The following is a 26,888-nucleotide window of genomic DNA, read 5'->3' as shown; positions in this document are numbered from 1 at the left end:
CAATGTTTTTCAACCTTGACGTCGGTGCTTGAAATTTCTGAAAAATTAGAATAGATTTTTGAATATTTTTTTGTTGACCAGAAGGGCACGCATCTCAAACCTTTGCAGGGAGAACCCTAACCCTAACCCTTACTAATCTTTTTGTCTAGATTAAAACAGCACACAATCTTAAAAAAACTGTATGTGTATACTTTCAATTTGTGAAATATAAATCTCGTTCAACTAAAATGCAGTGAAAATATATCTGAGCTCAAACATGATCAAAAACTAATTCTAGGAAAAAAAAAATATCTTTGGAGTCGACAGAAATTCTTGATATAAAAATGGGGTCACGATCCAAAAAAGGTTAGGAACCGCTGCACTAAATTCTTTCCACTTATTTACAAAATGAGATTCAAAATAATGATTCCATCATTATGCTCTCGAGTTGTTTTTAAATAGTTCTCTAAGCAAAACGTTGTCGTCAAACAATGGGGGTACTTGGATTCATAAGAAAGAGAAAGGGAGGAGTTGAGCCAAAAAAGTTTGAGAACCACTGTTTTAGAGGATAGATGGGTTGAAACCTCTGCTCTGAATCGTTGAGTGCTGTGGTGGTAGTGGTATCAGTCATTGTCTTCACCCATATTGCCTCGTATGAATGTAATGTGTGAGTGAGTGTTGGTGGTGGTCGGAGGGGCCGATGACGCACTATGGCAGCCTTGCTTCTGTCAGTCTGCCCCAGGGCAGCTGTGGCTACAATAGTAGCTTACCAAGTGTGGAGTGAAATGGTAATGCCACGTAAAGTGCTTTGAGTGACCAAAATAAGGCGCTATATACAGTATATCCAATGCATTATCATTATTATTATAGTTGGCTGAAAAGTAAATTGTTTGCAGCTCCTTTCCTTACCACTAACCTTAAACTCAGACATGCGGTGCATCGGGGTGTAATCCATAGATGTAGTCGTGGCGTAGGGACTGTTAAACACCCTGGGGGGGCTCTCAAACCCAACCTGAAAGCACATGGTCAAAGAGAACTTAGATTCTAAACATTAGGGATGCCCAACTCTGGAGGCATCCTGAAAGCTGCTGGATCAGCCTTACAGGACCTGAGTCAGACACCCCTGCTAGATATCAAGTAGAAAACAGAAAAATCCAACAATGTGTGAGAGAACTGAAGTCTGATATTTATAGTGATTTTACATTTAATAGGTTTGAGTTTGTTAAAAAAAAGATTCCAAACTTCTATAAAGACAATTTTAATCAACCCTGTTAAAGTAATCCATATATGCACTGATTCATGATGTTTTTCATACTGCAATTTAAATATAAATGGACTGACATCAATATCTCTTCTTATAATTACTTTAACAGGATGACAATATAGTGAACCATAATTTACAATAATAATATATCATTATTAATTGTTCAGTGAGTTATATAAAGCATAAATTCATGTACAATCATTGAAACTACTTAGTTTTATTTAACATGAGAATTTGATTAGTATGAAACAGTTGATTGGATTGATTGGACAGGTTATAGCGTTCCAGAGACGGTATTGATTGGATGTCGTTACATTAGTCAAGTAACAACAGATGAGTAACCTTAAATCTGTGTTTTGTCCAGGAGCTGCCTTTGTACAACAACTGGAAAGAAAAAAGGCATTACATGTTTGCTGCATGAGGCAATTATCCTGTCACCCAACAAAAAAAAAGCTAAAGAGAGATTTGAGTATTTCAAAACTTCAAAACAAAAAAGGACTCTCGCTCACATTATTTCTGTATTGTAGGATAATGAAGATAATCATTATTTACAAAGTAACTTTTTTATTATTATAGTTTAATTTAAATCAAAAACTGCACTTTGGAAATCTTCAAGTAATCAAGACATAAATTGTAGCCCTATTGGTGCAATTCATTCATATATTGTGCAGTTTTTCTTCTTCATAAAGCTGATAAATTCTTCTGTGATTTGACAGAAAAAGGCATTAAAACTCCAAAAGGTGGCAGTGTTTAGCTACTGTGGTGCTTCTCTAATACTGACTGACTGAGCCTCTCACCAACAGCCATGGCTGCCACACCCACCTTGTCTGACATTGTATCCCAGTCTCTTGAAGCCAGAGATTCCAGAGACCCCCGATAGTTGTTCACTCCCAGTCGGTTGGTCTCCCAGCGCTTGGTGGTAATGCCATTCTCCCCAAAATTCCCACCACTTCCAGAACCATTTGCCTCCTTTCCGCTCAGGCCATTGGGCTTCTGCTCGTTGCTGAGGAACAATTGGTATTTGGGGTTTTGGCTGGTTTTGACCTTTGGAGTGGAGGGTTCCTCCTCTGATGGGCTGTTTAGCTGCTTATTTGAATCCAATTCTGACTCCTGGAGGAGAAAAAAGATAACATGTATAAGACACCCAGATCACAAACATTAGTATATTTGTTATCCTCAGTAGACTGTTACTGTTTTTTTTTTTGTTGTTCTGCGCACCAACTGCTGAGTTAAATTCCCTGTGCTGTTTTTTAAAACTGTACTTGGCAAAATAAACGTTTCTAATTCTGATTTCTGATCAGTAACACTTCCCAAAAGTCTTTGATTTGCTAAGTATATTAGTATGTTTAACCACTTGAGGGCTAAAGTACATACAGAGTAAAACTAATACTATTAGTAGTAGTAGTAGTCGTATTGTGTTTATTATGTAATTTTTGGTTGGCTTAAATTAGTGTTATTTTTATATTGATTAGCTTGGCCATAGTTTGAACCTTCCAGGTGTAAAGATAAATCTAGATCAGTGCTAGCAACATTAAATTGTTAAGCTTCCTTTTAGTCTGGGCAAGTTAGATGGTTTCAAAAGTGTAATAACCAAGTGTGGGCAAAAAATACTAGTATTTAGTAGTAATACTAGTATTATATTTACATTTAAACTTTAGCCTAGGTTATGGTTTGATAAGCTAAGAGCTTTAGCTAAAATGTGCTCATCTGGGCGTAGTATCTGTTAACAGAAGAAACTTTAGAAAGATTAGTTTTGTACTACAACATTATTATATAATTTTATTTTTATTACTCATAATGAATTAGCTAAACTCATGATTAGCTTGAATTCAGCATCAAGCAAAAAAAAAAAAAAATCACAACAAAAAACACTGGGGAAAAAAAATCATTATAATCTTCAGTCAATCATTTTTCATGCAGTAAAAATCAGGAGGTGTAGAGAAAAGATTGTTACTTTTTAAATCATAACATTAGAAAGACTGTAGAGACAGGACAGGGAGTTTCGTGAGCTCCATCAATATGTGTCAGGCTATATTGATTAGTCGGTTGAGGAGGATCTTAAAATCTTCACATGCGTCCTCATGCAGGTTGAGCATGTGGCTTTGATCAAGTGAGGGATTCGGCAATTTCATGCTGTCGCACAATCTTTGTGCAGAGAAGATACAAAGCTTTTCAGTTCATGCAGTTGAAGTGCATGTTCAGTTGTCATTGCTTTTCTTACCGATCCCATGCCAGAGTCACCCTTTGAGTGTCTACCAGAGTCTAGGGCTTGAGTTTCGTTCTTTGGCTGGAAAACAGTCTTTTCAGTGCCTTTTTCTACTGGACAATCAATTCTTGCAATTATCTGACTTGGTTTGGCGTCTTGTTGAGCTGAATCAACCTTGTTCTGAGTGGCAGGAGTCACAGTGATGCAGGGGACAGGATTCCCATCTTGCTTCGTACAGCTCTTCATGGATGAGCTTAACATGGACTTTGAAGAGTCAAGCACTTCAATATGAGCAGGCTTAGTAATTTCACAATGTTTAGATGATAAAATGGAAAGAACAGAATCTTGACCAGAGAATTTAAAGATCAGGTCTTTGACACTGCCGGCTCGTTGCAAGTTTGAACGATGGGAGTGGCCTTCATTAGCCCTTTTGTGGGCTGTTCTCCAGGCCAACTCTTCTTCTTCATCTCGAGTCATCTCCCGAGGACTTGGTGAGGTTTGGGTGGATGGGGAATTCTGTGTGTGCTGAAAAAAGTGAACCAAATAAATTCCCCAAAAAAGTGTCAAACAAGCCTATGAGTAGAAAAGCCTTCTAGTCCATATAAATTTATTGTGGTTAAAGTTCTGTTCTTTAGTCATGACTAGTTGTGTGTGCGATAGATCTGTAGTAAGATGGCTGTTGTGGCATCCAAATGCTGCCCAAAACGGCCATTTTCAAAGTCCGATTTCCGTCAACCCCAAAGAACTGGAAACACATAACAAAGAGGTGAAACGTTGGATTGAACTATTTCACAGTAGAATTTCTAGGGTAGCGAAAATAGGAAAAGTACTCCTGAAGTGATAACAGCATGATATATGAATGCTGAAATCTCCAAAATGGCTATGCCCCCATATAAGGAGAAATATTACATGTATTTAAACTCAAAAGTTTATATATGAATTAAATTTCTTAAGCAAATTAGTAAGATTGCATGGTATATTGACTTTTTTATAGTGCTTTTTTTACCACCAAAGTAATCCCAAAGTGCTTTACAATATCGGCTTGTTTGCACATTCAGACACCATTGAGACAGAGCTGCATTACAAGGCACTAGTCAACCATTGGAAGTAATTATAGCCTTCAGCCCTGGGATTGAACCCCCAACCACCTTACCAAACCTGGTAAGATGTGAGTTAAGTCCAATTACCGTCACCCAGGCTAATGGTCTTTTAGATAGTTGTGAACAACTGGATTAAATCGAACCATGAGCAGACACTGATTGCATCCCAAACTACTGTCCTCCAAAGCACGGATACACATATTTTTGTATTTCAGTCTTATTGTTAAGCGCTTCCAATTCTGTCCTATATAATTTTCAATGCCTATTCTTTCTACCAAATGTTTTACAAAGCTGCAAAGAAAGCACTCTGTTAAACTGACAACATCTTTCCATCACTTTAACTCAATCGTTAATTAATTGTTCAAAAGCAACGTGCTAATAATGTTTAAAGCTTCATTCATCTGCCTTATGGCTTTCATGAATTGTGTTGACTGATGAAATGCATATATAATGAAATAAAGCTCGGAGTGCGTGTGTGTGCATGTGTGTGTGTGTGTGTGTGTTTGTGTTATCCTGACATAAATCCCTCTTGAGGAACAGCAACATCTGCTCGCTCATCTAAAAAATCAACCCCCCCCTGAAACACAACAAACCACTTTCTCACACCAAAGTCAAAGCAGCAGATACTGTAGATGGATAAGAGGACAACAAGAATCGGAGAATAAAATATCAACCACAAGCTTGATAACATAAAGTGTCAGTTTTTTGTTATTCTAGTCAAAATGGTACTTTAAAAAAATCCAACAATAATTACCAATCATATTTGGAGAGCCTATGCCACTTAGGAAAATGAAGTGGCGAGCATCCAGAGGTTTAACTCGTAGGGAATCATGTTGGAGAACATGGAGTGGCCTTAATCCAGGCACTCGCCCGGCTGGCCGAGGCTGGAGTTGGAGCGCCGCCTGACAGGCCTGAGAGTGAGGGTTAGTGTTTGGGCTTTGGAGGCACTGCTAATCATAATAATAGTATTAAAATGTTTACAGACCATGGAGGGATTAGCTGATGAGTTTTAATGTTGTTATCTTTGAAGTGAAAAAGTCCTGTCTGGTTTTTGATGTCATACCTTGTAAGAAAAAACTATGACAAAATAGCAACAGCACACACTTAATATCTGCATTTAATGATAAAACTATATTTTAAGTATTAGAGCTAGTTCCTGTCAAATATATACTAGAAGGCAGGCACTATTGAGTTTTTTAGTCAAAGTACTAAGTACTAATTACGACATGTCATAACTGTGATATTTTTTTTTGTCATGACATTATATTTAAAACTAATTATCTAAAAAAAAAAAAAAAAAAAAAAAAAATTATCTACATTTCCATTTATGTTTTACTAGTCTATTCGGTGCAGTTCCTACAGCAGAAACAATATTCAAATTTACAACAACCTGGTAACAAATCAGTGAGGAATTGGCAGAATGTGGATCCTGTCATGTGGCAAATCAAAGGTTTCAGTTAGTCACATTTAACTTTTAATTTGACTCTTGATCAGGTTCGAGGAGCCAGAGATAAACATGCAAGCAGCTCTTTATTCTCTAAAGTCCAGGCCGCACATCGATCCTCCGCTCCCCATGGCCTCACTGCAGCACAGACATATGGCACAGAGCTTTAAACCATATGACCCAGATATCTGCAATGAACCATGGGAAAAACAATGAACGCCTCAATGATGCTTAATGCAGGGGCGCTTCAGACTCGTCTCCCGAGCAAAAGCTAAGTGTGAGGTGTTTTAGAATGAAGACAAACTGTTCAGAAGCTGAACACAGTTTAACCCATTCCAAAAGCCCCTGAATAAACCCTAAACACCTGCAATTGACAAACAATTCACTTCTGTGGTTTCTGTAGTCTTTAAAGTTTTAAAAAAAAAATCTCATTACTTTTTGAGAAATACAGGAAACATGTCACAGTAAATAAATATCAGGGCCAATAAACTCCCACAGGATATACTGTAGACAAGAAGAACAAGATTACCTATCATTTCAACTGATCATGGTTATACAAGTCTTTGTTATTTTTTATTTTCTCAAGGAAAGAATTGGAGTGCTTTGTGAGGATCTTCCAGGATTTATCTGATCGACAGCTTCAGCCTGAGGCCATCTGGGCTCCAAACAATGCAGTCGGCCAGGAACGATCATTATAGAAACAATAAATTTGATCAACTGCTTGGACCAAACCTGCCTCATCCTCTCTTAAGCTTCTACAATTTTCTCTTTATTGCTGTCTTTGCAGCTTTCTGACAGCATCAAGGATGTTGATGACAATAAAAATAGGAAGGGTCTAAATTCTTCTTTCTCTTCTCTTTTCTTTGAGCTTGTTGATATCCATCTGTCCTCCTCTGTGCCACTGCCTCTCTCACCTTCGGTCTGTGACGGTTAAAAAGAAACCCTTTAACCCTGATTGGATAAGAATAATCTGATACTTTGTATAAACAAAGGAAAAATCAATCATTAATCTAATTATCCATGAGTCATTCCTCAACTTTCAAAATAAAATATTTTAAACATCCATCCATCCATATTCTGACCCTGGACAGAGCACCAGTCTTTTGCAGTATTTGACAACATATAACATTTAAAAGTTTGCGTGTGTCATTGATGCATGAAGATGTGACTTTACATGCATAGCCCTGGTTTATGTGTAGTGTAAAGCCAGTTTTGTGCAAGCTAACTGGTCACAGCTAGCACCACTGAAGCACCAGCACTGATTTATGCTCAAAAGCCACTGTCCAATTCTCCTTTTAAAAGTATCTTACTGTTATGCACAGAATCTAATGGTGGTGGCAGTGGTGCATTACACCTGTGTTCTTTAACCTTTTGTGACCCATGGCACTACATAAGATGCATTCTACCACATTATTGCCTTATTATGATTCCAACTGCCAAAAGGTTGAGATGAAGGAGTATTTACCAAGTTCACCTACAAATAGAGAGAGATACGGATGCAAAACTATATTGAAATACTTACAAAAATGCTAGACCAACTGTGTCCACATAACAAAACAAAACATAACATAAACTAACCGATAGAGGGGCTCGTCTGTGAACGGTTGCATTTACAGACCTTGGAGTTGCTGTTAGCTTACCAATAAACGGGAAGAGATTCGTACAATAAGTGCTGACTAGGCCACTGGGAGTGAGGCCCAAGGCCAAGGCAGGCTGACTTGATACTAATGCATCATGTTTTTCTGCAGTTTTCTCTCTCTGTTCTGTTTCAGGTGTCGTGAAGATGATGATGGCAGTTCCTGATCTGTGGTTCAAGGCTCAACTAGTCTGAGACACTCTCATGTTCTATCTCTCTATCCTGTTCTGTTGGTCCTTCTGTCCACTAACCCCAACCAGTTGAAGCAGATGGCTGCCACCTCTGAACCTGGTTCTAACGGAGATTTCTTCCTGTTAAAAGTGAGTTGTTTCTTCCCACTGTCGCTAAAAGCTTGTTCATGTGGATCTTTTTGGGTTGTTTAATTAGGAATTTTATATTTTGATAAGCGCATTGAGATGACTTTGTTGTAAAGTGCGCTATACAAATAAAGTTGAATTGAATTGAATTGAATTAAACAGTTAGATCCACATTCACTTCACTGTCATTTTAAGGGCTTGACTGAAGAGTCACTGGTTTGTATCTGCTGTGGGTCATCACTGTGGGCCCATGAGAGAGACCTTGACCCTAAATGCTGCCTCATAGTGTAGTCGCCCAAAGCTCCTCACGGATGGTTAATTGCAGAGAAGAAATTTTGTGTTTGTATACATAAAGACTTTAAAGTCTCCAGGGAACCTTACATACATGTTTCTAGACTGGAAGAAAGCTGGAGAGCCCAGGAGAACCCATGCAAGCTTGGGTAGAATTGACTAAACAACCAGGGGCTGCATGAATGTGTATGCACCAAAATCCACCACACATCCTTTTCCACACGTCTATACACAAACCATTTTAGTGCCATAAAATCCCTTTTCCCCTGTAACATAATATCTTTCAATTTAGCGTTGGCAAATATCTCCTGCCCTTCTACTTCATTCAGACTGGGAGCATTTTTATTCCAAGTATCTTCATAATCAAATACACTATCACTAAGGTTACACCACAGTTGCACTATATTTTCTCTCATTGCAAATACAATCATCACACAGTACAATCAAATCTTTAAATACAAACTAAATGCAATAAATTTCACTCTAACCAATCATAAGAAATTACTTTTTGGACAGATTATCCTCAAATAATCAGATAATAACGTTAATGAGTCTCCTCTTTTCACAGCACAGATTAGCTCAGATTAGCATATTAAAGCTACTACCCAGGGATTGTAAAGTGGAGGGTTTGAATTGCCCTCCACAAAGCCACAAGCCAAATCCTCCAACATCAGTCAGTTTCAAAATTAAATTTTTAGCAACAGGACAACCACTTTCTCTTTCCTGTGAGTGAGTTCAATTGCATTAAATCAGCCTGTGCATGAAAGTGACTTGACCTGTGAGATAGTATACAGGCACTAGCAACAACGGATTGTCAAAATGTACCACTGCTTTTGTTAAACACTTTCAAAAGTTCTTCAGCACATTCGGCTGCATTAGCATTAGCACTGCAATAGTCCGGCTACCTGTCCTGGTTGTAGCCTGATGATGCTGAGATGAACCCAGCCCTCAGTGACACTGAACATAAGCATGTATAAAAGTCACTGTAGTAGTAAATAACTTACTTTATGACCTAATGACGTGGGAGAAGGCTTCAGTGATGTGTAATTGATAGATGACTGTATGGTTCATGTCTATATATACAGTATCTAATAAGCAGTTAGTGTATTGTTAGTTTTTTTTGTTAGCCCGTCTGCTGTTTGTGTTTAAGCTTCACGAGTTAAACTGTGGTGACACTTTGACAAGTTTCCTGTTATAATAAGACTCAAACAAGGTTTTTTCCCCTCATTGTTTCCTGTCACCATCGTGTTTATTATGCAGTTTTTTTTTTCATTTTTTTATGGAATGTCGCTGAGAGAGAGAATGTGCGTGTGCGCGCATGTGTGTGCGTGTGTGGGACTGCATCTCTTTGTGACAGACAGAGCCAGATGAGCAGGCAGATGTTTCCTCTGCCTCTTCTCTGACTGTCTAAGAAAGACTGACAACAGCTGGACCAATGCCAGACACACGCACGCACGCACACACACACACACACACACACACACACACACACACACACACACACACACACACACACACACACACACACACCGAGCTACATGTACCAAGCGGTTTAGGTTGCCGTATTTTTAGCATCTATTATGGCTTTTTCTTGACTTTTGACTGTTGTGACAAAATGATGTACATTTGTTGTTCACTGTGTCATACAAAGAGTAAACAAATTTAAAAAGATTGAACAGTTAAACAACAAAACATCAGATAACAGTGTCTTTAACTCATAGATTAATTCACTTAATTTGTTAAAATGCAAATGAATTTAATAATAATAAAGAATTCATTACAAATGTGGATCAATGATTGTAATAGTAAGCCATCATTTTAAAATGCCAACTTTACTGAACAATGTGACACAGCTTGTTCATACAGCAATGTATTTTTTCCATCACACTGTGATATATATGACATGATATAAAATGACACTTAAGTTATATTCTGGTTAGTTTTTTTCTATAGAAATTCTATTGAAAACAGAATAATAATTTTTCATTTGTAGAGTCCTGTCTGATGTTATCAAATGTGTGTTTTGTGTACGGGGTTCTTTTTATCTCCATACATTAATGCTGAAAATACAAATGGATGTGGAATACTATTGTACCCTGATGCAATAAAAAAAAAAGTCCTGTAGCTGCAATAAAATGTTGCTTTGCATTTTTGGGATTTTCAAGCAATAAACAATAAAACTAAATAAGTGAACAGTAAAACACTTCAGTTTATCTTAAATTATATGTAAATTCTGACTCACAATAATAGGAAGACCCACATCAAAAGATCCAAACCATTGTATTAAATACAAGATCAGAAGAAGGAAGTTATCACTGTGAACTTTTCTGTCTCTAGGTCAAGTAAGCATATAGAATATGTCTATTATTGTTCACCAATGAGGAGAAGTGATGGTTGCAGCTGGCAGTAATGAGGACTCCTGTTCTATGACTGCACATCAGTACACAAAGGAAGGTTCACAAAAATGAAGAACTTGACTGACTGCTGACCTCAAACCAATAAAATACCTCTGGGATGAATAAAAGCAGATACTATGAACTACATCAGTGTCACGCTTCACAAAAATGGTCCAAAATGGTCCAAACTCCTACAGCTAGTGGAAATCCTTCTCAGATATAGCGTATATGCTCCCTTCCCCAATATAGTGTAAATGTACTAAAGATAGAGCAAAGAGTGAATGTCTGTGGACCTTTATCCACCTCCTGCTGTGAAATGATTATGTCTGCCTTAAAAGTGAAGGTAAATTTCTACATGAAAAAAATCTGATGATGAGTGTTATTTATTCATATTCACTTTAATCCAACCACTGAAGTAATTTAACGTCTAAGATGACTACAACTGAAAGGTTATAAATGTCATTTACTTGTTTTCCATCATTAGGGATCAGAAGCTCTGTCGCTGAGCTACATAAGATGAGCACACTGTGTGTTAGTTAAACTTGCTCCAAATACTCATTGATAAGTAAATAGATATAAAGTTTGACTGTACCATGTTATTCTGTTCTGTCTTTCCCAGCATGCTGTTGTCACCCAGCCTGCTGGTGAAGTCGTTTTTCTCTTGGTCTGGCCTGTTGGAATAAAAAATAGGGAATAACTTTGGTTTCTGTACATTAGTCAACCAGTTTCAGCCTTTAGGATCATTTTAAAATAATATTTATGAAATTGAGTAAAGACATATTTGAATCTTGTGGCGTTTGGTACCTGTGACCAGCTGTGAGGACTTTCTGTGTGAAAGAGGTCAGCCTTTTTGTCTCTTCCTTGTACTTCTCTTGATCCCCGGTCAGCAGGGTTTGTAGCGTACTCAGTGCTTTCTCCTGAAACACCAGCCTCTCTGATTGGACCAAATGCTCAGTAATGGAAGTCTGGAGCTCCTGACAAGCACACAATCAGATGTACTGCTCAAACCTCTGTGATCAGCGGCTTTATCTTCTCCTATATCCTTTTTATTTTCTTGCCTTTTGAGTACATTGGCAACATAATGCATTCCTGAGCACAGCTAATCTATGTCGACCTTTGTAATGTGCCTGTACTATTGATCAAATAAAGAGACCTTTACTCCGAGCATTCAAACCAAACACACACTGTTAGGAGTACTTACTCTTCTTAATTTACCATTTTGATTTGAGTATAATTACTGAAGACTCAATTCTACAACAAACAGTTTTTTACCGCTCTGCCATAATACGCCATATACGCCAGAAAGTACGGGTAATACAGGAATAGTCTACTAGAGTATAATACAGTTGTCAACCTTTTCAGCCAGCGACCCCCAAAATAAAGGTGCCAGAGACTGGAAAGAGCTTTTTGGGGCCCATCCATAAAGTCAGCAAAATGATGATCCATTGTTCCATGAATCTGTGATAACCAGATTTATTTATTTATCTGAATAATATCTGAATAACACTGTTATTGTATACAGTATATATATATAGTATATAGTTATCTTAAGAATGTAAATCCTTATTTTAATCAGAAATAAAATGGGTTAAAGTTGACCAAAGTGGTAGAAAAGGGGGTGATATGGGGTTTTAAAAACCATTTGGTTAAAAGTTGCAAATTAGAGCAGCCAAAAACAGACAAAAGGGTTCAATATTTGCTTAAAAGTGGCAGAACAACAGTAAGGACAATTGCCCAACATAATGGGCATGACAAATCGTGAATGTGTTTAAATTGGAAAAAATAAGCATGAAATATGGTGAAAAAAAGACAATAATGGGCCAACATATGCAACCTTTGGTGGGAAAAGTGGTGGAAAGGGTTTATGAGTGCAAATAATGTTTTGAAAGTGGAAAAACTGAGGCACTGAAATTTGATGGCGAAGGCAGATGAGAGTAATGTAGCAAAACTGCATAAAAAGTAGCAAAAAATTAGCAAGAAAAAGTGATGCAAATAGGTTAAAATATGGCAAGTTTGGTGTAGTTGCAGAAAAAGCGTAAAAATAAGCAAAAATAGGCTCAAATTGTTCAGAAATTATTCTTAGTTTCTTAAAGGCACCTGGCAACCGCCTCCCAGTGTTTTGCAACCCCATATTGGGTCCCGACCTCAAGGTTGAGAACCCCTGGTCAAGGAAAGTGGTTTTGTCGCCAGTAATTTAAGTGTAACGCGTTACTTCACTTTGTTACCCAAAAAAGCAACAATACTACAATACGATACTCACCTACAGTATGTGGAACAATAAAGGTTTATTGTATTCTATTCTATTTGTAGTTTGTGTTAAAACATACTGGTGTTTTACAGCGATTCATTAATTGATCTTTCCTGATGTACCAGGGTTGTGCCCAGCTTACTTACAGCTGATGTCTGAGGACTGCAGTTCTTCCTCTCCTGGAGAAGACACAGCTCAGAGGTCAACAACTGCTGGTGACTTTCGATCTGCAGAAGTCTAACAACACAGAAAACACTTAGTTTACACCACGCAGGCAATCAATGGAAGAATCTTGCAGAAATTAAACTATACTTAGTGTGTAGCATTAAAATGCTGATGACGTTACATTCACAGAACAAAATAACTTTTTCTTAAGGCATCAGTCAAGAGTCATTCTACACGTGACAGATTTGTAGGAGACAAAACAATGATGGAAACAGTTAAAATGCTCATTATCATCGGACTCCAGTCTATGACCCAAGTGTCAAACTCAAAGTTTGGGGGTCAAATCTGCCCTTTAGAGCATCCAATTGAACAATTGTGCAAATTATTCAACTATATTATCTCAGGCCCTTCACATACACACATTCCATGAAACTCCTTAATATGTGCCAGGGCTTGCAGTTTTCTATTCGTTATATCATGTAACTTTTTTAAAATCTGAAATTGTTTAAAAAAAATCCCAATAATGTCAAAGTCCTGCAATTTTTCCCAAATTAAATAAAAATGTGATATCTGTCACTTATTGCTTGGATATTGTTGGTGCCTTACATAATGTATTTATTGTTAAACAAAGAAAGTGCAAACTAGGGCAGATTAATGTTGAAATTGCTCATTTTCTCCACCTAAAATCTGCGGCCAACTCGAGATCAAACTGGTCCAAATATGGTGCAATGAACCTTCCTTCCACTAAGAGGCACTGCACCTCTGCAGCACAGTGTGAGAAGGAGCAGGTGAAGAGTACAGGAGAAGTGTTTTGTTTTTCAGGATGGAGACAAGCCTCATCTGAGGATCATTTGATGATCTACCTGAAGAGCCAACATTTATGAAATGACCAAACAACACAAAAACCCACTAGAAGTCCTCTAGAAGACATAGGATTATACAGTACTGTGCCAATGAGCTTTTTAAAGAGGCCTGATCAACTGTGCTGTGTGATCTGAAGGACGTCTGAATGAATGAAATCGTAATTCAACCCGTGGTTCATAGTCAATAAATGATGCTGTTGGTGTATGTGTGAACAAATAAAAGAATGGTGATGAATTACTGCTTTAAACAGATATAATCTTCTTTTTCTTGAAATGTTATTTTATAGCACAGAAAAAAAAACAATTTGAACAATCAGAAGGGAAACAAACATTGTTGCATCATGGAAAACCATCGAACTGGCTTATTTAGTTTTTTTTCTTTCAATGAATAAGTATTGTCCCTGATAAATAAATAAATGAATGAATAAAGTAAAATTAGGGTAGATTATCACACAGAGCTATGCAAATGTGTGCTAAGCATAGTGAATGTAGCTGCAAAATTAAATTAATATAAAGACAAAACACTGATTAATGGTGAAGGTTTTCAGATTTTTGCCTTTTGTTGGCTGATATAGATAGGTATTGATAGAGCATTGTACATCAAGATTTTATTTTCTTGAAATGTTTGTTCTGTCCATTCCTGATGCGCAGCAGAAAAATAATCTGCAGAGAGTACGAACGTGTTTCTAACGGCAACATAAGGTAAGAAGTATGTATTAAACTACTGCCCAAAAATAAGCCACGCAAATGTCCCTTATTAGAGAAATGTTGTCTGACATGTTGCTCTTGTGCAGCTGACTGTTAATAGAAGTGTCTGAGTAGCATTTTACACCAATGACTTTGATTCAGAGTCCTCTTTCTGGTGAAACAAAAATATTTGGTATATCACCATTAAATTTAAAATTGAGATTTTGTCCAATACTGTCCAGCTCGAGATTCTTTGTGCGTACGTCATCTCTGGCTAACTTTCAAATTAGCAGAAAAAAGTAGTACGATAACACTGTGTAAGTATGAGTGTTACTTTGTTTACTGATTGTTTTCCATGTACACATTAAAGCAAAAGTTGCTTGCAAATAACATGAAAGGGGCAATAATAACAATAACTATCATTATATTATTAAACCTCAAAGGAATAACATATTATTGATATTATTAAAACCATACTTTTTAAGAAAGACTTTGCCTATATATGCCACAGTAATCCCAGAACCATTACAGTTATCATATCACAACTACTACATTATCACACTGCACCGAGGTGCAACAAGTACTATTTGCCTGAATATGACTGATTACAGTGATCACAGCCAGAAAAAAACCAAACCAAACAATCTACAACAAAAAAACAAGAATTTCTGAAAATTATGAATCATTTAGAAATAGTCACAAGTTTTGTTGGAGCATGTTAACTTTAAGATACATCCAAGTACATTTTTAACAATTGTATTGTTTCTTTTATGTTTGTGCCAACAAAACCCAACTTTCTGCTACGGGTCTAGGTTTTTTAGATTAGACATTACTGTACTTTATTGGTCCCACAGGTTCACATTCTCAAACTTAAGCTACTGCAGGAAAATCAATTGTTTTAGCATCAACTCATCAGCCAAATGCAGCGCAAAGAAGAACATCTAGAAACCAATGAGGCTGATTCAAATGAGTGAATGTGACACCTGTCAGTCAAAACAAATTCAGACCAATCACAGCACTTCAGAAATGTTGGTGTGTGTGTGTGTGTGTGTGTGTGTGTGTGTGTGTGTGTGTGTGTGTGTGTGTGTGTGTGTGTGTGTGTGTGTGTGTGTGTGATGAATATAATCTTTTAGGATGAAGAAAATAATTATAATTAAAATGATGACCAATGAGTCTGTTAGTGTGTGAGAATACAGGCACACACACTTTCACACAAACATGTAAACAGACATTGACTAAGCTGCATGGCAGTAATGTGTCAAATCCCTCACACTGACACACTCTCACTGACACACACACACACACACGCACACACACACACACACACACACGCACACACACGCACACACACTGCCAGCTGTCAGTGTGTTCTGATTAGGTGCTCACATACAGGACGGCATGAATACTGCTCCATAATTACGGAAACGTATGTAGAAAAAGATATTTCACTTCATAGTTGCAGGTGAAATATGTGTAGGTGTTATTCATCATTTAAATATTTCATACATGTAAATTACTCCATATCAATGTGTCTTTGCACATATTTAGTATTGAACCTAATCAGGATGCATATACAAAGAGTGCATATGGGATTGTTAATAAGACAAGCACAACGCTTCATGATTGACGCCTGCAGAAGATGAACAACTATATGATGCATGTATAGATTCATAAAGATCGCATTCTCCATCCTCATCAGCCCCTAATGATGTCAGCAGCGACGCCCCCATAGTTGCTCTATTTAAAAAAAGATTAGGTCATCTTGTCACTTTTCACAAACATATAAGTAACCAAGTCATTTTCATAAATAGTGCAAACTATAGCTTGTAATTAAAAAAAGGAAAATTAAAAAAAAAATTAACTAACTCATAGAAATATCATTTATTGATTTTTTTTAAAGTATAGGGAGAAAAAAGAATGAATGAATGAAATATGTCTCGCCTTGTTTTTTTAAAGGATCCTATAAAGCCGTCTGCATTTATCACAAATATAAATGACTCTTCACATTATGTATAATTTTAGCGAGTGTTCACAGGTGCATAAAGGTGCTACAGTTCAACACAAAACTGAGCTGAGCTTTGATGTATTTGCTGTGATTTTTGCTACCGGTACTTATACTACTTGGTGCAACTAAAAGGGGAAAATGAACATGTTTTGATGGGGTGTGGAACTGCAGGAGCGGCAGAAAAAAGCGTGTGAGAAAACAAAAATAACTTCTAGTTTCGTTTAACCATGGCTTGTCTTTTCTGAGGCGTGTACTGGATGAGAACTAAAGTTAAAAAAAAAGAAAGTGAAAGGCATGAGAAAATCAGTTAAAAAACGTTTGACGTCTTCTGATGGGAGGAGAAATGGGCAGGGCACTTTGACTTGATACAATTTTAAAGCGTGCCTTTTAAACAACCCTTTTTATGTAAACCAAGACTAAAATACTGAACTGATATACTTTATTTGTAGGGCAAGATGCGATCGTATACATATTTAACTTTGGGAATTAAAAAGCAGAAGATAGTCATCATGAAAGAGAATATGACCTGACATTATAAATATATACTTGATTATAATTACATTACATTACAAGCTTCATTCTTCATTTCTTATTGAAAAAACAAAAACAAATCAGAAACAAATGGATTGCATTTAACATTTTTCATGTGAATGCAAGAAGCTTCTGGGTCAACCCTCTTTTCCATTAATTATCAAGTATTTATAATAAATTAAAGGAAGTGTCTATTGATACAGAAACGTATCCATAGCCCCCAGGACTATGGGTACGTTTTCTGGACCTTTCCTACATAAACTTAATGTGCCTGTGTTTCCACCGTGTCAGGATGGCCGCGTGGTCTAAGGCACCTGACTCAAGAATTCTTCGTTCAACTTTTGACATGTAAATTCTTTCATTTTAACATATTTAACACAGCAAATTCCACCTTTAAAAATACATATATGAAAAAAATAAACAATTTAGGGTATTTCCTGGGTTCGAGTTAGAGTTGGGGATAGGGTTAGGGCTAAAATAAAAGGGTTAGCGGGGTAGTTAAAAATAATAATGAGCTAAAATAAAACTGACGGAATTTTAAGTCACGTGGTGCACCAATCACATCACCTAAACTGGCCAATGAGGGGCGCTGCGTATGCATAGGCAGGTTATTGATACGTTTCCGTATCAAATAGCCACGGCCTAAATTACATCACAAGTTGAAAGTTGTCCAATAAAGTTTGACCTGGCTAGCTTGTTTGCTGTACGTCTGGGAAAAAAACCCCAAAAACCAAACAAACCAAACAGTGACATGACCATACAGGAAAACCTTGAATGCTCTGTCCCACTGCTGAAGTATAGTACTGTATAGGAGACCTCAAATAATTGGGAGGTTGGAAGTTTGAACACCACTTCATTCTAGAAATATCTCACCCCAAATATGTAGTGTCAGCTAAACAATAAAGATCCAAGTATTAGGACGAATAATGGTTTCACCACAAGTTAATTGTATAGATAAGTACCTAGTTCGGTACAGACCACATTCCATTGATACTACTGAGTACCGATTCACAAAAAATCCAAAAATTCCATGTTTCGGTACTTAAACGCATCGTTGTGACTGTGAGGGAGTGGGAAAGAAGGCGATTTTCCATGCTGGACTTGAACACTGCATTGCACACACAAGAGCACAATGACGTTGGAAGCTGAGGGTTCAATCAACATTGCGCTTGCTGCAATTTCTGCAACACAAAGTGCAAATCACTTTTATTTCTAGTTGTTCATACTTCATTAGCAAAATATTATACCTTTACTTATTTTTACTCCATCCTCTTTTGCTCATTTGTTTTAAATGTATTTGCCCTCCATGGACCCCATCACTCATTTTTTCCAGAGAGGAAAGTAAAGGAATAATAGTACATTTAAGAAAACACTGTGTAGTTATAGTTAAGGGTTTTCACATTGAAGAAATTTGTGAAACAACTGTGATGTTACAATACAAACAGTTTGATAATGTTTTGATATTTAAAAGATGGCATGCACCTTGTTTTCTTCATTTTTGAGGATGTAATGATCCCAGACTTTAGATGTTCTTTGTCGCTTACTCGCCACCATGGCGCCAACTAAATGTAAAATGTTTGTCGCGCACTGATGACGCGCTAGTGGTGTGCGGTCCCTGCGCCTATAGTGTGCGTCACAGGATTGTAACGATGCTTCTAGGCACAAATTTTGCCTCGAGGAATTTTTGTAATCGAGTTAATCGAGTAACTCGATGAATCGTTTCATCCGTAGACAGCTTATAATTGATCTGCACACCGGTCAAGCGGCAAGCACATTCATTCGCAGTTAAAGGGCCACACACACACACATACACACACACACACACTCTGACAATAAATGTTATGTTCATGTCCTGCACGGAAATTCTTCCACTCCCTCACAGTCACAAGGACGCGTTTAGGTCCCGAAACATGGTACAGTTTAATTTTCTGTGAATTTGTATCAGGTAGTACTGAAGGAATTTGGTCGGTACCTAAAAAAACAACCTGAATTCATATGATCATAGGATCGGTGATCGCTTTTTTAAACTCACTGATCGGTGATTGGCTCAAAAATCCTGATCGTGTAAAGCCTACTTACGACACAATATATTACTTGTAAATGATGATTGCTTCTTGGAAAACCAGCAGGAACCCTGCAACCAACCCTCCAACTTCTTTGGATTGACAACAGAGCATTTGATTGGAATCACTAACCCTTAAAGGAATGTCAGTTAACACTGAATATCAAAAGACTTACATACACAAAGGTAAGAAACAAAGATTAATAAGGATGAGTTCTGCTGGGTGTTTTCCAGGCTGTCGATCTAATCGCTCCTTTTGGCAGCTCTACTCTTGCGCAACCAGAATTATTTTGTATTATATCCCATTTAAACACAAGATGAAATTATGTCGGCAGACGAGCTTTGATTGGATATCAATCAAAAAAAGATATTAGAATTAACTTTCTGTCATCTTTAGGCAACTTCTTTTTTGTCTGCAGTCTTACAGGTGACTTCTTCAGAATCAGAATAAAAAAAGTTTATTTTGTCAAGTACAGTTTTAAAAAACAGCACAAGGAATTTGACTCGGTAGTTGGTGCGCAGAAAAAAACAAAAAACAAAACACAAGCCAGCAACAGTAATAATAATGATAGATATAAAGGATAAGGGATAAATACAGGATAGATAGAGGATCAGGATACAGGATAAATTATTTCTTTTTTTTTTTTACTTTTATCTTTTAATATTTCTTGAACACAGATTTAAAAAATCCTTTATAACCCTTTACACATGAGATGTGCCTTCTTACATGACTACAGTATTTGTAACAAACAGCAACAGGAACAAACAAACAAATGATTTCCATCTTCACCATAACACCCAGTTCAGTCAGATTAAGTAATGGTGACGTCTTTCTTCAGTAAACCAGGCACATTTCGAGATAGGTACATTGGAGCGCATGAGTGCAAGGAAGTGTCATCACAGTGGTATTAAAAAGCTTTCCCTCATTTCGTAAAACCTTTGATCTGGGCTAAAGCAAGAGCTATTCTTGGCTGGGAGAACTTCTGTTGATGAGAAACAAGTACATTTTCTGGAATATGACTGCAATGATTTGTGTGTTCGAGGGTGTGTGTCTGCTGACACACCTCAAAATGTCTCATGAAATGTGTTATAGCTTGCCTTGTCCATCAGGAGCAGAGAAATAGAAGCAAACAAGGTGAGGTAGCAGCGTGTGACTGTTCCTGAAGATCTACTGTAGGCAACAGTAGAAACAGGGAGAGAACCTTAAAATATCCCAACAGCTCACACACATAAAGTGTGAACATGAACATGACCTCAGAAGAACTTTCACAGTCCACCTTGATAGAAGAAAAACAAACAAGTGTAGTAGCTTTTACATCAGGACAGGAGTTAATGTAAAAAAAATAGGTCCATCTGTTTAACCCCTTTGTATACTATCTGTATCTAGCTATCTATCTATACTATAATGCAACAAAGGTCTGCGTGCCTGCGTGTGTGTGTGTTTGTGGAGCAAATCTCTCCCCGGCGGTCTGTTGGACCTGAAACTTTGTCAATGGCTTCCAAATACCCCAAGTTTGTGCATCCGTTATTTTGGAGTAATTTGGTCATTTCAACATGTTTATTTTAATTTTATTTCGCCCGGACGGCACATTCAAGTTCGCTCAGAAGTGAAACCTATTCAGCTTTTGACCTCAGTGTGTGAAGGGGCGCTAGCGCACCATCTATATCTATTTCGCTGCACAGCTCCTCACAGTGGCGAGCTAGAGTCACGTGTGCAGCCAGAGCCAATCACTGCGCACACAGCCAAGCAGACACGGACTGCAGGGACACGAGTGAGAGAGAGGGAGATAGTTTAAGGCTCTTTCACAAGTTTTGACTTCTTCTGAGGAAACATACTTTTTGGCTGAGGGAGCAGAAACATAAGCTGCGCATACGCATTACTTTGCATTAACCCAAAGCAACAGCAATAGCTGTTTAAATGTTTTTAAGTGATTTATCAACAGTTAATATCTTTTATTTCAGTATAGAGGCTATATGAAGCGCAGCGCGAGCGTTGGAGCCGCTTGCATCACCTTTATCGGATGAGCTGACATATTATCCGCTTGTTTGACACAGCGGTAGGAAAAACAATGGAATTCCATCTTACAGTAAATATATTATTTCTGTGGTCGAAGAAGTGAGGAGTAGAAGGAAGCGATGTGTCTGCAGCGAGCCACTCTGGTGAGTGTTTCAAAAAGCTGACTTTAAAATGTACTCTGCTTTGATAAACAAACACTCTTGGAGCAGCGTTTGTCGGACTCGTGACCAGAATAGATGCTTAAGTAGCAACGTGTTTTACTTCAACATGTAGTTTATTGGTCCAAACCACTAACAAAAGCTTTTGTGTAGCCAAAGAAAGCGAAACCAAACAAGCTGTTTTTCAAATGTACCTTATTTGAAGCATGGAGTTCTTTCTTTATTACTTAAACTATTATTTTGCAAAAAACAAAAATCACTATTTTCTCAGAAAAGTACAGTTTTTGTCGTTTTTCTCCGTTTCTCTCATGCCAACTTGTTCCTGATTTTGCCACCCTATATGCGCGTCACAAATGTCAAAGGATAAAATTGCTGCTCGCAAGATTTTTTTGACCCCATCATAAATTAAGTGTTTTGTAGACAAATAGCCATCTGACTTGAACTTTAGAAAGATTTCACGCATTGCATTGTAGGATTGAGGAACATGTAAAAGAATGCAAAGCCATTAAGAACTTGTTTTTTTTACTTCTTTCTTACTGGGATTTCTTGTATTTCTTTGCCAGACAAAGAAGACAGTTATTTGCGTGATGCCATTTTTGTTGGGGTTTCTTTATGGTGATATGATGTTGCTCTGCGAGACATACGTTTGGCTTTATTCTGGTGTTGCCGTGGAAAGCCACAATATCACAATAAAGTATGTTTCTGTTTTCTAAGAGTGTTGATGACAAATGCCCTGTCAAATTCTGAGACTTAAGAAACACTATAAAAGTGCTTCTAAACCTTTATGAGCTCAGGGCCCAAGTTTTCAGTACTGGGCCCCATTCAAATGTAACAATGGTAGTGATTTATGTAACTGATCTCACCCTTTTATCTATATTATCTAAAACAAAAACAAGTCTAAGTACAGTTTACCAAGAAAAACCTTGTCAAATACAATAAATAACAAACAAAAAAATTTAAATCATGTAAACGTGCACATACAACAAAAATACCTTACAAGCTTAAGTTTAAGGAATTATTACATTTATAATAACATTTAAAGCTGATATCCAGAGTTTCTGAGCAATCTGTATGTATGATTCTTTTGAAATGCAAAAAAACACCTTCCTAGTCTTTTACTATGGTCTACTGCCGGTGGTCATTCATATACATTATTGTATAGAGGATTTTGACGGCGCGTCATCTACCGCGTCATCAACCTGGAATCGCCATTTTGAGATAAGCAGCAGGTTTACAAACAGCACACAAACAAGCAAATCCTGAATTTGAAGAGGAAATGGTGAACTATTGCTGTGTTTTTGACTGTACTAATCGGTTAGACCGTGAAAAACGTGGAGTTTTATAGATTGCCAAAAGTTATAACAAATCAGTTTATAGTCACTAGTTCTACATCAGGAGAGCAGTGACATGAGACTAGCTTACCGTTGTTGCACCAGTTGTTATTGGTGTATATGCAAACATCGCCACCCTCATCTCCCGTCTTGCATTTAAATCCAGCTTCAGGTAGACCAGTTTGTTCTCCAGGGAGCGGACATTAGAACACAGGATGGAAGGAAGAAGCGTTCTCTGAGTATTAGCTTTTAGCTTGGTTGCTAGCCCCGCTCGGCATCCCCGCTCCTGCTTCTGATCACACCACTTACGTCTCCTCTGCTGGCGGACACCACTGGTATGAAGTTTCGTTGCTTCCTAGGCTGGATGTAGTCGGCGTAGCAATCCGAGGCTCGAGGTCTAGAGTAGTCGTATCTAACAAACTGTAACTGTTTGATTTGCCTGACTCTAAGATTGCCTGGCAGTCGAATAATATTTTAGAGTAAGTGTGCTGCAGGTTCACTGTGAAATTATTAGAACTGACTGAGTTATCTGCCGATATATATCCGTTGCTAACGCGAGCCTCTGCAGGCGCAGTCGACCTCCAAACTATAAGATTTAAGGTAATTGGTGAAACCCAAGTAGTTGATGATATCAGGATACATAATAGATGGAAGACTCTCCGGGTCATCATTGACCCAAGACGAGGGCGCCAACTCGTGTGGATCTGCACCACCAGTAAACCGTATCTTTTCCAAGTCCTTCCCTGTATTCCTTTGCATCTATAATTCATTTTGAGGAGCTTTTCTGAGATTTATCCATCGCAGAGTACACCTCTTTGATCCTCCAACATGTAGTGTCAACATCCGCTTACCTCCAACATGGCCGCGCATCCGGGTTACTGCCCAGAAAGTAACGCCGGTAAAAAACCCTCTATATAAGTCCCTCCTTCGTCCTATAGACCCTTACACAAATGGAAACAATCGCTGAGCACGCCCATCCAATAGGCCTCGACTTCATGTTTTTGAAACTGTCAATCAAAGTGAATGGCGAGCTGTGCCGCATACACAGCAGCAAACAGGTAAATGTGATTTTGGCTCACCCCTGACCCATAGACCTATACAATGCAACCTTGTTATGTTCTGCGATGCGCATGCAGAAAAGTAGAGGCGTGGCTTCTGGTAGATTGGGAGAGGCAGTGGGAGGAAGTGAGGCTGTTGAGGGCGGGACATTGAGACGTCCTCTCAGAAACTCCGGATATCAGCTTTAATGTGAATATCATAAAATTATTCTCGCATTTTTTTTTAGTTTCTTCTAATAATAGAACACAATAATAAAAATAAAATAGTGATGTTGAAAACTGAATTGGATGGAAACAAATTTATGTATTTTGAAAAAGACAAAACCTAAGAAAACAATATTGAAAAAATAAACTATATCAAATATTTTGAGTGAAAATGTAGCGTAATAATCTTTAAATTATTGTGAAATAAATTTCAGCAGTTTTCTTTCAGTGTGCTAAACAGTGCAGAACAGATGTTCTTTCACGGCCCACGAGTTGGTGCTCGTGGCCTAGAACCCGGTGCTAAAAGAAACAGACCACCCAAAAAAATGGGTAAATGTTCGTATTTGATAATTTTCTAGTAAGATTTATTAGTGGATCCATAAATTTGTTAAATAAACTTATCATTTAAAAAAGGATTTCAAATTTGATTAAAAAAACAAGTAAATGGAGCAGCGCACTGAAGTGAATACCACCACCAATTCATTTTTATCACAGTTGCATGAAAAGTTTGATTCGTACTTTTTGAACAAGAACAACTGTTTCATGCAACAAAACAAGATCATGCAAAACTACAATAGGATTATGCAGGCATTTTGGAGTGTACACACACACACACGCGCACACATGCGCGCACACACACACACACACACACACACACACACACACACACACACACACACACACACACACACGCACACACACACACACACACACTATAGAAATGGCAAAATCCAGTTGTTTTTTTCATGTGAAGCTAAACCTGCTGCTGTTGTGAGATACAGTGAAACTCCCACACTCATGTTTCAGCTCTGTGACAAAACCCCACAAACCACCACAGCACTGCCACCTCTCACCCACTCACTGCCGAGTGTGCTGTGTATTATTTCTAAGGCAAGAATCTAGTTTCAAAAAGGCATATCAAGGGCTGGACATGAAGAACCCACTTTAAATGAGAAAAAGTGTGGAATGAAAAGTACACACTGAAATTCCTGAATCAATGGCTAGAGTCCTGAATTAAGTAACTTAATCCAGTCTGATGGCATTTTGAAATCTTCCTTTTATAGTGTTGGGCCTAATAAAATCCCATTTCACACAGTTTTAAAAAAACTGTTTGCAAAAATATAGTGAGAAAGAAACTAAAAAAGAGTTCAAATTGAGAAATCAAAACCATGACACATATGTTCAAAAAATATGAAAACAAGTGTTTTCTGCAGCAATGAACCAAAAACAGAAAAAGCTGTCAACCAACCAAGAATCACAGCTGTCAGAGCTTGATAGAGCTCTATGGCTCCTCTAAAAAAGGAACTTGCCTCTTTTTAACAGGCTGACAGCAGAGTGAGGTTGAGACAGACACACTGTTTTTGTAAGGTTGAGTAACAAATCAATGTGTTTACTGGTGACAAGAAGAGTTCACAGTCCTTTATTTTATATAGAGCAGAGGCGATCTACTTTTCAAACAGCTGGGTCATTGGGATGTACTAAATATATCAGCAAATGTATTTATGAAGCAGCATGTTATTTGTTTATGATTTAAATTAAAATGTATTATGCCACCTATACCTATCATGTAGGTAAAACCCATCTAAAAACACACACAATGCATGTGAATGAAAGAGAAAACAAAGTAACTAACAAATGTACAGTATTTGTGTATAACGTAGTGCTGTTAATTGATCTTGGTCCAACTCTCAACATTTTAGTCAAAGTATTTCAATTTGGCATATTTTGTTTTAAAATATCAGAGTGACTGCCCTCTATGGGTTGAAACCCAGCTATTACAATTGATTTTTGCAATTGGATGAGAACAAGATCATGTGACATTTTGGGACCATCTTGCATCACAAACAAGTACTGTTAGCCCCGCCCCTTTTCTAAAAACTAGCACCTGTGAGCTCAACAATCTGTGGTGAGTAGGTTGGATTGAGAGAAAAATGAATATAGAGGTATAGTGGGTAATGAGTAGCTAATTCACATAGCAAAGATTGTTAATTGGAGAACTTATAGTATCGACTGGGCGTGTCTTAACTGGTCCAGGTGCCCCGCCCATAATCAAGGCATTTTTTTAATTTACCTCCTAGTGGCAGGTCAGGAGAAAGGAGGTGTTTAGTTACTCTTTAAAGGGCCCATGTTACGCTAAATTGACTTTTTTGGTCATACCACCCTGTCAATGCACAATCCTGTTAGATCTCGGAAGCTAAGCAGGTCTAGGCCTGGTTAGTAGGTGGATGGGAGACAACTGAAAATTCCAGGTGCTACAGTGGGGTGGCAGTCATCCCAGTGGTATCTGTCATTGTGTCCTTGGGCAAGGCACTTCACCCACATTGCCTAGTATAAATGTAGTGTGTGAGTGAGTGTTGGTGGTGGTTGGAGGGGCAGATGGCGCACTGTGGCAGCCTCGTCAGTCTGCCTCAGGGCAGCTGTGGCTACAATAGTAGTTTACCACCACTAAGTGTGGAGTGAAAGTATAATCCCTTAATTCTGTAAACAGACTTTGAGCGCTATATAAAATTGATACATTATTATTTTCTGTGCTTTAAACATCATAAAAGTGTTATTTGCCCAAAAGTGTTTTTTCATTGATTCCCTCAATCATTAGTTAGAGGGTGTATTGCTCCTTTCTTACTGCAGGGTGAGCCCAAACACCTCGCTCCAATTTGATGACGCGTTCCCACTTTGATGACAAATTTGATGCGGCATTGAGCTGGAGAAGCCGCACCTCCAGGAAGCTCTCTGCCATGATTGACATGTAATCAGACACGCCCTTGAAGGTGAGCATTTCAGTATTTTTGCGCAGTGCTATGTGTGTATTTTCTACAGTCTATTTATGTACCAGCAAACGCTCCGCCCCCACGCTCTGTCTCGTGTTTATAAAGCATGCATGAGCTCGGCTACAGAGTTGGTGGGAGCAAGGCGGGACGTCCTTTGG

At 37.9% G+C, this 26,888-nt stretch overlaps 1 protein-coding gene across 1 annotated transcript in view; it reads right to left on the bottom strand.

The window, feature by feature from the left end:
- LOC114473250 (cingulin-like protein 1) overlaps positions 1-26,888 on the bottom strand; it is a 79,902-nt gene that overhangs the window by 14,405 nt on the left and 38,609 nt on the right. Inside the window, exons 4-10 of the mRNA XM_028462760.1 lie at positions 13,028-13,118; positions 11,438-11,607; positions 11,226-11,304; positions 3,465-3,974; positions 2,066-2,353; positions 1,586-1,627; positions 896-991 (exon numbers count right to left, since the gene is read on the bottom strand). Of these exons, the coding sequence (XP_028318561.1) occupies positions 896-991; positions 1,586-1,627; positions 2,066-2,353; positions 3,465-3,974; positions 11,226-11,255 (966 nt within the window). The 5' untranslated portion in view covers positions 11,256-11,304; positions 11,438-11,607; positions 13,028-13,118. The remainder of the gene's footprint in view (positions 1-895; positions 992-1,585; positions 1,628-2,065; positions 2,354-3,464; positions 3,975-11,225; positions 11,305-11,437; positions 11,608-13,027; positions 13,119-26,888) is intronic.

The sequence above is a fragment of the Gouania willdenowi genome, chromosome 12 (assembly GCF_900634775.1).
Source record: "Gouania willdenowi chromosome 12, fGouWil2.1, whole genome shotgun sequence".
NCBI lineage: Eukaryota > Metazoa > Chordata > Actinopteri > Blenniiformes > Gobiesocidae > Gouania > Gouania willdenowi.
This window is presented reverse-complemented; position numbering and strand designations above follow the sequence as displayed.